Here is a 13,260-nt window from a genome sequence, read left to right on the forward strand (position 1 = left end):
CAGGACTAACTTTACACATAGCTGAACACACTGGCTTCATACACTGCCAAGTAGCCTAATATCTATTCTCATTAAACACTTGTAATACAAAAAAAACCAAGCACACAGACTGTCTCTCGGATGTCTTTTATTAAGTCTCACCACCTGACAAATGCACAGCACTCTGCTACTTCCAATATTCAACTCATCATCAGTTCATCCCTAAATCTCTCCCGTCCATAGTTTTATTTGGCAAAGTTGTGCAATAAATAAGTATTTACAACCATAAGGAAAAAAAGCAATCGAAAAGTAACAACAAATTACTAGATTAGAGGAGCAAAATCATAAATCAAAAATCATATGGTAATGTGACAGCCAGTGAAACAGCCTGCAATCAATATTGTTGCATAGAAAGTTGAAAGATCTCGGAAACATAGACAATGGTCACCAGCTGATAGTTTTAGTGGATGGATAAAGACCTGGGTGGGCCGCATTCTCTCTCTCTCTCTCTCTCTCTCTCTCTCACTCTCTCGCTCTCTCTCCCTCTCACTCTCTCTCTCTCTCACTCGCTCTCTCTCTCTCTCTTTCACTCTCTCTCGCTCTCTCTCAATAGTCTTAAGATTCTCTCCAGATCCAACTGTCTTGGATCTTTGATGCGCCATCGTGGAATTTAAAAAAGTATCCCAGCAAAGACAGCTCAGATATCTGGGGGGGGTGGAAGAAAAACAGATCACAGGTAGATAGATGGATCACAGATATGATCATCACAGAAGTCACATTTCTTACAAGAGGAAGTTAGATGCATTGAAGGCTAATATAACCGGAATGAACACATAAATACAGCATGTCTTACCTCTGCACTCGTATCTGAGGTCTGAGAAAAGGACATGTTCCTGAGAGAAGACAAACAGGCCCAGTCTGCCTCCAGCTAGGGTGTGGTCGTACACCGGCCCAGAGTCCGACATGATGTCCCTGCCCTCGTACACCACCACCCTGCAGGGGACACAACACGACCAGCACCGGCCCTTTACACTGCACTACAACACAACGTAACCTCTAAGTACTCATCCTATGCATGCTATCTTTCATTTAAAGACAAAATCCACCCTAAAACACTTTGGCACTGTTAAAAAAACAGCTATTGGTGATGTGCCTTGCATTTCTGGACCCATTTTGTTTTTTGGGGTGTTATCTTAGTCCCATGGATAACTGTCCAAACAGTACAGTAGATGACGTGAAGTCACATAGAGATATTTCCATTGCAGCTACAATGGAGTTTAACAGCAGAAAAAAATTCAGCTATCTAAAATATCAACAGTAAACGTCAGGTTTTGGTGTCAGTCCCTCAGACTCAGTCCCTAGACTCAACATTTTGCACTGACATTATCTACAGGGAGAAATCCATCATAGAAGAGGCAAAGATACCAATTTGTCCACCCACAGCAGCCTAAATAGACCAGAATGCCATGTAGCCACAGCTTGCATCTGTGCAGAACTGTTGTCGTTAGCCCTCTTTGACAGGATTTTTGTAATTCGAACAACTGGGCATGGGACACCACAGTATTGTTATCTATCCGCTCACATATTCTAGACTGGAATAACTTACTGTGCTATTGTTACTGCTCTCTCCACCTACGCGTAAACAGCCCAGAGAGCCATCTTCTCTGGGGATTGTCAAAAGTCAATGACTAACTGAAGCAGAAGCAGACAAGGCAGGTTGAGGGAAAAGTGGGTACACCAAAAATTAAATTACAGCACTTTATCGCAAAATAACTCCTGGAATGCACTGAACATCACAAATTGATGATGTCTAACAGTCTAAAAGTATCCGAGGGTGGATTTCTCCTTTTAAGGGTGGAACTGAATGTAGTTTCTACAGATGTAAAAAGTTATTCAGTAGGGACTAAAACCTGGATGAAGTGGAGGGCTGGAATTGCCCCAAAAGCCAAGCCCCAAAAGTGTGACTTAACGGCTAAGCCAATGATATCAAAAGCTTTCACTGTAAAGAGAAAGTAATGGGTTACTGCTAATGTGGAGTAGTTTCCACAGGGGAGGGGGTGTTTTTCTACTCAGAAAGCCCAGAACTTTGTCCGCCTCCCAAAAACTTTGATTTTGAGTTTGGCAACTTTCAAAGAGGGATAACTTCCATAATCCTGATCCAATTGTGGTTTATGACAACTCAACACGAAAATCTGAATTTGGACTCGGCAGAGGAATACCACTCAAGTGAAGAATGCTTCAATTCACTACATCTTCGTGAGTCCACAGGTTCACATCTGAGTTCTCTGGTTTGTGGCGATGGTTCCTTGACCATAGAAACAACTAATTAATTATTTAATTGAACTGTGTTCCCCTTTTGATAGAGAGAAAACTAACAGAAAAAATACATTTTCCTTCATGTGCTGGATATTCTGGGGTCAGTCACATTCAAGGATCTTGCATACATAATTCTAGCCACTATCAAAACTTCCAGTACCAAGAACCAACACAGTAACTGACAATTTGGAAATGATAATGAATGATAATGTCCTGGTACCTGATGAATCCAGTCTTGGGTCTGTGGATGAGGTGCATGCGGTAGGCCGTGAAGTCCTTCCAGCCAATTTTGTTGGGGTCATGCCACAATGTTCTGACCTGAGACACACACACACACATACACACACTCAGAGGTGAGATTTATCATGTTTAATCCTTCACAATGAAATGTATTAGTGGTGATTTCTGTTACACCAGGCAGAATATGAAGACAAAGAGCCATATAAAGTGGTCAGTCACTGATCCGTGCCTGGTGTCTGGTGTTTCCAGTGTGCCACAGGGCATTGCGAAGATACTCCCCCGGGCCTGTGGTGGAGTTGACCACTTTGATGGAGACTCCCGCTATGCCGAAGGCTTTGGACGGCTTCTTCTCCCAGTAGGCCTGGGACACCTGCTCTCACAGAATGAGAGGGTTTGGAGGATAAAGGAGAGACAGTTTGGGTTAAATGCCTGCAGACTGTCAAGATTTATGCTTGAAGAATAGTCGTCATCTGCTTCTGCTTTCCCCTGGTGTTTTGCTAGCGGCTGCTGTAGTAGAAAACCAGGGGAGTTGTAGTGAAGGGGATTTTTGACGGTGGATGAAGAAGGACTGCAGCCCCTCGTTTGAGGAACTTTTAAATTTAAGCCCATTATTAATTAAAAGTTTTAGAGGAGAATTGAGGGAAAATGGCCATTTCTCTTCCCATTAGTGAAGCCAATGTGTGTCGACGCTGGAGTTATCATCGGAAATAAAGTGGATGCAGCCAAGCTGGAAATTGGTGCAGCCAAAATTTTTTGGGAGTAGGCCAAGCCCATAATGTGCAGAGTGCCCACCAGGAAGCTTTCAACATTTGTGTGCTGTGGCACAATTATAGTATTGTCAACATCAGGAGTAAATCATTCACTGTTTATCGGAGATGAGTGTGTGTGTGTGTGTGTGTGTGTGTGTGTGTTCAAGGCTCACTTGTTTCCACATGACTACATAGAAGCGTCGACTGGACTGGTAGGCGAAGACGACGCCTGCGTAGTCGTCGTCTCGGTTGGTGTTCACGTAAAACGTCACGCTGAAGTCCACCGAGCTGAACTTGTCATATCCTGTCACCAAAGGAAATTCAATCAGGTTTATGTTTGACTCCTCATATCCACTTTCTAAGATTTTTCTTCATACTCTTCTGAGATAGGGTTAGTCTCACCAAGGGCGATGCCAGGGTCGGAGTTGGCGGTCTGCAGCAGCTCGGTGCCCTGGCTGCGGATCACCCAGAAGGGGTCAGACTGGGTGGTCCCTCGCGGGTCCAGCAGCACCACCTGAAACTTCCTGAAGTCGGTGTATCTGATGTCCTGGTTCTCCGGACAGGGGTCCATCGCGTCAGGAATACTGTCGTTGTCGAAGTCGTCGTGGCACGCATCTCCACAGCCGTCACCTGAGAGACAGATGGAAGAGGAGAGAGGATGCAAGAATGTGATTTTTTTTTTTCTCTGCCTGGAATGAGATGGAGGGAGGAAGGGAGGAAGGAAAAAAACGATTGGAAAGGGAAATAGTCAGAGGATAAAGAAGATAAAGATTATAGATGAACCAATCTGTTTTTCCCTTTTTAATCACACGGATGTGTTGAACGTCCATCACGCTATTATGTTGAATGTCAAACATGAAAATGACCAGGACTAGTCATAGGTTTTTCTGCATGACAGCATCATCAATTTATCATTGATGAATACAAATGTTTGCACACTGATGTCAGATAAACAGTCTGTTTCCCCATCAGTAATGCTTTGTATTATGCTGCCAGCGATGTTCTCATAACACTGCAAGAACTAAATCATAAAACATGAAAGAAATCATCAAAAACAACTAGCCAACTAGAAGTTTTAGCCAAGTTTTAAAGTGGTAATGTTCAAGATTGTCTTTTCTTTTTTTTGGCGACATCTTTGGTGCTAAGCTCCCATTGCTGTTTGTGTTTATGTGTTGCACTGCAACACATAACACATAACACATAAACAAAACAAAACAAAACAAAACACATAACACATAAACAAAGGTGGCACTCTTTTCTTTGTCTGTTCAGCCACGGTGGCTATCACCGCTCATGCTAACTACCCAGTTCTTATTTATTCCAAACAAACACATGACATAACATGTAACATGGGTTCCAGTATGTGTACTACTGACCGTCAGAGTCCAGCTGGTCCCTGTTGGGCACCAGTCTGCAGTTGTCCCGGTCATCAGGGACACCGTCGTTATCGTCGTCGTGGTCACAGGCGTCTCCCTTCCCGTCCTTGTCGTGGTCGGCCTGGTTGCTATTGGCGATGTAGGGGCAGTTGTCCAGAGAGTTCTGGTGTCCGTCCTCGTCAATGTCGTCGTTGTCGTCGCACGTGTCTCCCACCAGGTCGCTGTCGGAGTCAAGCTGCACACACACACCAACACACACTCACTAACATGGTGGCTCAGCCCAACAGACTATGTATATGCACCTACAGTACATGGAGATGTGTGTGTGCTTGTGCGTCTTTGTGTTCTTCTCTACCTGTAGTGGGTTATGTAGAAGAGGACAGTTGTCACACTGGTCTCCAACACCGTCCAGGTCTGTATCCCTCTGGTCGGTGTTATAGATCAAGGGACAGTTGTCACGGTCATTCAGAACCTCTGGAGAGAGAGAGAGAGAGAGAGAGAGAGAGAGAGGGAGAGAGGGGGAGGGGGAGAGAGGGGAGAGGAGTGAGAGCAGAGTAATTACATTTTATATGGCATTAAAAATTTTAGTACACATAAAACCAGGGCATAACCGCTCCATCCAATCTGAATCATAATTGAGACTAGCTAAATGTCAATCCATCTCTAATCATATCTGTATGCCAGGCCTGATTAGCTGGTACCGTCTCCGTCAATGTCGATGCTGCAGGCGTCTCCCTCTCCGTTGTCGTCGGTGTCCGTCTGCAGCGGGTTGTTGTCAAACGGACAGTTGTCACAGCGGTCCCCGACCCCGTCCCTGTCCGAATCAAACTGACGAGGGTTGTACACCAGCGGGCAGTTGTCCTATGCCAAATATACACACACACATGCATGCACACACACACACACACACACACACGCAGGGAATGTGAATATACACCTGTCTTCAGAATATACACTTGTCTTCAGATGGCATAATGGCACTCTGTTTTGCCTTCAGGGTGCAGTCATATTGTCATCTGTCAAAAGAAACACCTTATTCCAGTGTATTGACCTGCAATTAATGCATGGAAAAGTATTGTAAGCCTACAGGAAGTGTACAATAATATATTATCACAATTTTAGCCCTTACACAGTATTATTGTGTGCTTAAAATACCTTTCAATAGGCAAATATACAGGTTAATGTCAGTAGAATATAATATTACCATCATAACACAACAATTGGAAATGTGCACCATCTTCTTATATAGAACTATAGTATGAACTATACATAGATACAACTTTTTACTTGACATCATCTCATCCTCATATCCTCCATGTCTCATTCACATGGTCTCACCCTCTCATCTAAGATGTCATCATTGTCATCATCAGGATCACAGGCGTCTCCCTGTCCATCCATGTCCAGATCCTCCTGTCCAGAGTTCGGTAGTCCAGGACAGTTATCCTGCAGCCAATCACAAGACAGTTTAGCGGCCTCACATCCAACCAGAACACACCTCAGCTAATTGCTGTTTCAGAGGCTTTTCCACCGTGCCAATAATAAAATTGTAGGGGAAATACTAAAGCCTTGTGTTTTTGTCTTTAAAGTTATTGACTATCGGCACAAAATATCAGCTATCAGCAGCTTAATTCCAAACACATTGTTACTGGCCTTCAAATACCCATATCAGTCTAAACCCAGTGTGTATCTATTACCTTGTGACAGTGGTAAGTAGCGTTCCGCTTGCAGGTCAAGTCGTAGTTGGGCCAGCCATCCAGATCCGAGTCTTCACCACACAGGAAGCCATCGCCCGCGAACCCCACGGCACACAAACACTTGAACAAGACCTCGGACGCCAGGCCCAGGTACACACACACAGCATGTTTGTGGCAGGTGTGTGTGTTGTCTTTGCAGGGATTGTATGGCTCACACACCTACATACAAAATAGCACTTTGAGAATGCAAAAGTGTATGATCAAAGAAAGTATGTTTAGACAAAAATAAATGTTTGCACAGGAGGAAACACACATGCCTGCCTAGTTGCCTGTGCCGCCTGCAGTCCGAGGCCGTAGGGCTGGGTGCCTTTATAGCGAGGGGGGCAAGGCAGACAGTAGTATCCAGGATCTGTGTTCACACACTCTGTAACACACACACCTTCCACTTCGCACTGCGGAGACAGAGGGATTTCCCGTATACAGCATATCAAACAGGGATCAGTGAGTATGTGTATTACAGGCGTTGTGTATAGGAGGCACTAAAGGGCCCTCTAGGGATGAGCCTAGTCTGGAGCCCAATAAGCTGTCATGGAGCTGATAGATTGCCCCAGTTGAAGTGTGTGTGTGTGTGTGTGTGTGGTATTACCTCATTCTCATCTTCACAGTGAGAGCCATTGCCATGTAAACCAAGCGGACAACGTCCACATTCCCATGACCCGTCGCTATGTGATGTGCATTCCACGCCAGAAAAACATGGACTTGACAACAGACAGCTGTCTGAAAACACACACACACACACATGCAGTAAGTTTAAAACAGTGTTTCACAAAGGGCCAGAAACCAATTAGTCAGAAATTGGGTCATAGGCCTAGAAATTATTCTGAAGAAATGTATTTAAATAATTTGTCTGTGTTATGTGCCAACGCCTTCCTAAGTCCTTGCAATGTAATATAGGCAGAATAAGTAATGCGAGGTGTTCATTTAGTAACCTTAAAAATTGAATAAATTTTGCTTAATCTCCCTAACGTGCTAAAAAGGTTTTGGGTGCTCAGAATTGTAATTTCCATTATTTTGAAAATATGTGTCAGGAAAAAAGTTTGAAGGCTGCAACTTTAGGGATTAGAGATAAGAAGTTACACATCAGAAGTTTAGATTTTTCCAAAGAGTTTACCCATGGACTTACCTATAGCCTAAGGTTTGCTAACAGGGTTCAGATTTACCAGTAGAGTTAAGGTTTACCTGTAGGCTTACGGTTTACCAACACAAGTTAAGGTTTACCTATAGGACACAGTTGTCTGTTGCATGCTTCATAGTCCACAGCGTCTCCAGCACACTTCTTTCCTCCGTGCTGAGGGACGGGGCTGGAACACTCCCGCTGGCGACTCGACAGACCTCCTCCACACGACTCTGAGCATGGTGACCAGTCAGACCAGGCCGCCCAGCCGCCGGCAACTACACACACACACACACACACACATCACTTACCAGTAAGCCATCAAGTGCCACTGTGCAATTTGTATGTATTCCTGTCTGCATACTCACTGGGGCAGAGTGTGTTGTTGCAGGATTGTGTCTCCCTGATGTTGCCCGCACACCCTCTGCCCCCCCTGTGTGGTGGCGGGTTGTTGCAGAGACGGACACGCGTGATGTCGCCTTCTCCACATGTGGTAGTGCATGCGGACCAAGGAGACCACAGGCCCCAGCTCCCGTCAACACGCACTAGACATGGAACGAGCACATACAGACAGAGCCATTGTGAAAGCCCCAGTTTTTTACATGCTTGCTTGGAAAAATCCCTCAGTACTAATGCATGATAGATCCTAGGATCAGGGGAATTCTGCACAAGCTACCACCACAGCTCCACATTGTGTATACATTTACCCACCGAAACCAACATGCTTCACGCTGTGATTACAATCCCTGAAATCCATTTGTGTGAGCTTGTCTGAAGTTGAAGGATTTGCTCTTTGGGGAATATGCAATTCGTCCCGAAGAACCAGGCATACACAATCAATCACAGAAACAGAGCAAATCATGATGTGACGTGTCTGACTTGCAGTGTGATGTCTTACCTTTGCGGTCACACTTCATCAGCATGCAGCTGCGGGTTTGAACTGAGGGGCCGGAGCAGGAAGACATGATGCCATCGCAGGATCGGCCCCGCTGCTGCCCTCCGCGCCCACAGGTGACCGAACAGTAGGTCCACTCAGACCACGGGGACCAACCGTCTTCATTAGCTTCACACACACACACACACACACACACACATATTGAATATTATGACATTTATTCTCTCACCTCTGACCCTAACACTACTCAACTGACCCAAACTCACACATTTCCATATCAAATCATAACTTGGCTATGGGTACAGGCAGAGAGAGATGCTGGACAACTCACCCAGACACACAGGGCAACACTTTCCATCCATAAAGGAAGGGTTGATGCAGGATACAGGCGGACATGACACTTGCCGACACACCACCTTTCCATCCTAGTGAGAGAGAGAGAGAGAGAGAGAGACCAGTGTTAATACATTTTGATTTTGTAATAACATCTTGAGCGAGAGTTTTTCTAAATGTCAATCCATGCATAATGATGCCCCTAATAGCATTTTACTAAGATAAACAGGGAGAGAAAGAAAGAAAGGAACGACTATGCAATTAAAAGCCACAATTTTGTTAACTGCCACGATTCATCCAAAGCAATACTAATGATTTTTTATGAAGAGAAACAGAGACAGAAAGGAGGAGAAAGCCAGAGGAAAAAATCGAGCGAGACTAACAGCGACAGTGTTGCACATATACGACGGAAAAGTCTATCTTCACTCAAGTTGGAAAAATCTATATTTCCCTAAACAAAGACACTGCCAAGGGAGGTGAGATAGTTTCACTTGATTCCAAGGCATCTCATCTTTATTCAAGAATGTCCTTAAATCATGTGGCATTATCTTTAAACAAGTGATATGCCTTATTAAGATATTGTTGCTTCTTTCCAGGAAATTTTTGAACCAAATGGAACTGCACTGGAAACTCACCCATTTTCCTTGGTTCAAGAAAATAAACTTTTTAAGGATAAACACAAAAGGAAATGACTTGTAAAGATGGACATTATTGCAGTGGAGAAGATTTACCACCTAATCTAAAGGGATACAGAAGATCTCTGGGTCTGCTGTATGTCCATGACAGATCTTCCATCAAGTCAGAGAATTGCATGGCGCTTTACCAAGGATGATCACTCTGCTATATTTTAGATTGCAGTTATAAATTGTGTTCAACACTGACCTGGCAAGTACAGGAGGTGCAGCTGTCAACCTCCCACTCCTCCCCCTGCTCATACACTCGTCCATCCTGCACACACCAGACCTCCCCGTCTCTGTCTCTGTCCAGGTCATCATCATCACGGCTGCTGCTGCTGCTGCTGTTGCTGTTGCTGTTGCTGTTGCTGTTGCTGTTGCTGCTGTTGCTGTTGCTGTTGCTGCTGTTGCTGTTGCTGTTGCTGTTGCTGTTGCTGTTGCTGTTGCTGTTTCTGTTGCTGTTTCTGTTACTGTTGCTGTTGCTCAACTCGGCCAAAAATATACGCATCTCCTCATTTTCTACTGTCTGAGAACACACACAAAATTTAAATCACCTCTTGGAAAAAACTTTTATCGAAAAGCCTTTAATCCTGGTCTGATATTAGCCAATTTGTCTTTAGATTTAGATTTATTTATTGTCATTGTTTGTCTTTTTATCTCTTTGCTATGTTACGGTAGCTTCAGTTTATATTTTGCACTACATGTTTTATTCCTTGCGCTATGAGTTTGAAAAGTGCTCAATAAATAAAGTTTATTCTTATTATTAGTAGTAGTATACACACATGTGTCTGTTAAAGGTGATGCATATGGTATTTTTAAACATCAATATATCATTGTCAAAAGAATTGCTATGCCTTTGTATGATTCAGTAACCAAAATAAGATTGTGGTTGAGATGGTTAGTAGCCAACATTTTAACAAAATTACGACCACATTTCCCACAAACCCAGCCTCAAAAAGGATGCTGCTACTTGTTCCATTTGCGCTCAGAAAACAGTGGCTTTCTTCCTGTTTTGTGCCGTATAGCAAGCCATCAAACAATGGCAAACAATGTAAAATGCAGTGTAGAAGCAATCTTCTCAGTGATGATCTCATTTGTTTACAGTAATTATACAAATGTAGCAAAATGACTATGGTAATGATATATTGATGATAGAACGCTACATGTAGCACCTTCAAAGTTAAACAGAAACACATGGAGACGTGCATATGGTAAATGTGCATGTGTTTGTGTTTGCAGGCTGTATTGCGTGTGTGTGTGTGTGTGTGTGTGCGCGTATCTCTTACTACTCTCTTCAGGTCTTCGAGCAGGTTGCTGGTGACGATGCGTAGGCCTTGGATCTCAGTGATCAGGCCCATCAGGTCCTCACATGGGTGTCGACACATTGCCGACGACCCCCCCTCGACCTCTGCACCCCCCACACCTGCAGAGGAGGCAGGAGTGTGTATGCTAGATTTTGTATTTGTGTGTGTGTGTGTGCGTACCTGTGTCTGTGTTTGCTTGTGACAGAGACAGAAAAAGAAGTGTTGTATTTATGCATATATTTACTGTATATGTATGTATGTGCGTGTGCGCACGTGTGTGTGTGTGTGAGCGAACACACATGCAGGTGTGTGTGTGGTACCTGAGCAAACAGCTGCCGCATAGAGGAATATGAAAAGCCAGGGGAAACATCTCAACGGAGTCATTCCTGTTCACACATAAATCATATGCAGTGTCCATGAAATATAGCGACTATACGACTACGCCACAACATAATACAAGCAGGACTGCTGCCAAGAAGAGAGAGGAAGAAGAAGAAGAAGACGGGATTAGCCCTCCATACCTGCGTACTCCTCGCCACTCCGTCTTTCTCTACGATTAGAATTGGTAATCACGGCTGGTAGGCTCGTCCCTTCAGCAACTCCACAGGGGCTACGGTGGAATGTCTGTCTCCTCTCCTCTTCACGTCCTTATTTCCTCGTCTCCTTGTTCCCTCGTCTCCTTGGCATCTGGACCAAAGATCATCAACACAGCCTCCTCGGTAATTTGTCATTCAACGGTCCGAAAGAGAAAAAAACAACGACAAACACGGAGAGATGGATGCGAGAGAAATCTGACTGAAGCACATGTGAACAGTGCTGTTAGTTCTCTAGCAAGTTTTTATGTGTGTGTGTATTTGTTTGAGTGTGTGAGTGTGTGTGTGTGTGTGTGTGCATGTGTGTGTCGGGCAGGAGCGGGGGCCATATATTACCCGTCTGTCTGGCGATGAACTGGGCTACATATCTCCCAGCGAGAAACCCAGCTGGATGAAGGGAATTCTGTGTGTGTGTTGTGTGTGTGTATGTGTGTGAGTGTGTGTGTGTTGACGTCTGGATGCAGGTTTCCCAGACACATCATTTACACTCTTCACTCTCCAAACTTCTGAGACCCACACACAAACACACACACACACACACTGGCTGCCTGAGTTTTCCAATATTTTAAGAGTGAGAAAACGGGCATTACCATAAATCACTGGTGAATATCAGAGGCATGGTGTGTGTGTGCATGTGTTGGAGCGTGTGCGTGTGTGTGTGTGTGTGTGTGTTTGGGACAGACTTTCTTGATGTTTGTAGAATCTAGATCGTGCGTAAAGATGAGCCAGCTGATGGAGTACAAAAACATCTCCCTCCTATGGGATCATCTCTCTCTCTCTCTCTCTCTCTCTCTCTCTCTCTCTCTCACTCTCTCTCTCTCTCTCTCTCGCTCTGTCTTTCTCCATCTCTTTCCTCTCTCTCTCTCTGTTCGGTCTTCTCCCTGCTGAGTCAAAGAGGCATCATCATCCTGAATCACATTTTCCATCTGTGGATTCCACTTGTGGAATAATGAATCCTACAGATGTGTGCACACGTGCATGCACACACATGCAAGCGCATGTACCCATACGAACACACACACACACACACACACACACACACACACACACACACGCACAATTCAGTCAAATTTATCCATTTCCAAATCCCAAGAAACATCACAGGGAAGAACAAACAGGAACAGGCAACATATTTCTCTCTGAAAGAACATCATCTTCCTCGGTTGGAAGCGGTTCAGAGGCAGAGGTAGTGAAAACAGGTGCTGTCGCTGCCTTCAGAGGAGAGTAAAGTCCAAAAGTAATACGATTTGAAGGGGATAAAAAGGTAGAGACTTGGGCGAGATTACTTGGCAAAGTCCATCGGGAGAGTCTTGGACTGATATGTCGGTCCCGCCATGTGGACTGGCACATTCTGTTCTGGGATCTCTCTCAAAGTCTGTGGCCCTCTCTAGCCTTCCCCTGTGCTGTCGGAGAGAAAAGAGTTTTAAACAAGTGCTGTCTTAGAGAGGCTGAGACTGATTGGAGGTTGCGGGGCTATCGTGGGGTGAGGCCAGACCCGCAGAAAGGAATGAGCAAACTTGTAATAGGTAGTAGATTGAGGCCGAGTTGGAAAACAGAAGGGGGTTTCGCAATCAGACAGCTTAAGAAGGGCTAAGATGGAGTTGCAACAATAGACTAATTTTCCATAAGCATCCAGACCACACAACTCAAAAGGCTTTCTACATTTGCATTTCATCAGCCTAGCGTGAGCAGTGGCCTGACTGCTTTGTAGGCGAGACTGCATCCTGCTATTGCCACACCACTCTAAGCATGTAGGGCTCAGTGAATTACATGGGCTTAAAGTAAAAGGATTTACATGGCAGGATGCACAGTAAAGCAAGAGTGAGGAAGGTCGGGGACAAAGGTGTCATGTAAGACTGCGCTGGGCAGGATAGACATGGATAACATGGACAGGACTGGCCTTAAAGGATGGTAATTTATCTATCTGCTG

The 13,260-nt window shown here is 44.6% G+C and overlaps 1 protein-coding gene across 1 annotated transcript; it reads right to left on the reverse strand.

Annotated features, from left to right (window-relative positions):
- Positions 1 to 626: 626 nt before the first annotated feature.
- Positions 627 to 11,121, reverse strand: LOC139647952 (thrombospondin-2-like). Its single transcript, XM_071523966.1, has 21 exons — positions 11,058 to 11,121; positions 10,720 to 10,856; positions 9,922 to 9,959; positions 9,642 to 9,795; positions 8,758 to 8,851; positions 8,430 to 8,594; positions 7,900 to 8,076; positions 7,636 to 7,809; positions 7,004 to 7,134; positions 6,675 to 6,809; positions 6,358 to 6,576; positions 5,999 to 6,106; positions 5,362 to 5,521; positions 5,016 to 5,134; positions 4,661 to 4,895; positions 3,687 to 3,914; positions 3,458 to 3,588; positions 2,765 to 2,905; positions 2,516 to 2,613; positions 833 to 972; positions 627 to 684 (listed from the first exon to the last, which is right to left on the reverse strand). Exons 1-21 carry the CDS (start codon positions 11,119 to 11,121, stop codon positions 677 to 679), a joined length of 2,856 nt encoding a protein of 951 aa, XP_071380067.1. The 3' UTR covers positions 627 to 676.
- Between the last annotated feature and the right edge of the window lie 2,139 nt (positions 11,122 to 13,260).

The sequence above is a fragment of the Centroberyx affinis genome, unplaced genomic scaffold (genome assembly GCF_046629955.1).
Source record: "Centroberyx affinis isolate AG114_WGS23_722 - 3 ecotype Tasmania unplaced genomic scaffold, CSIRO-AGI_Caff_v1 ptg001131l_1, whole genome shotgun sequence".
NCBI lineage: Eukaryota > Metazoa > Chordata > Actinopteri > Beryciformes > Berycidae > Centroberyx > Centroberyx affinis.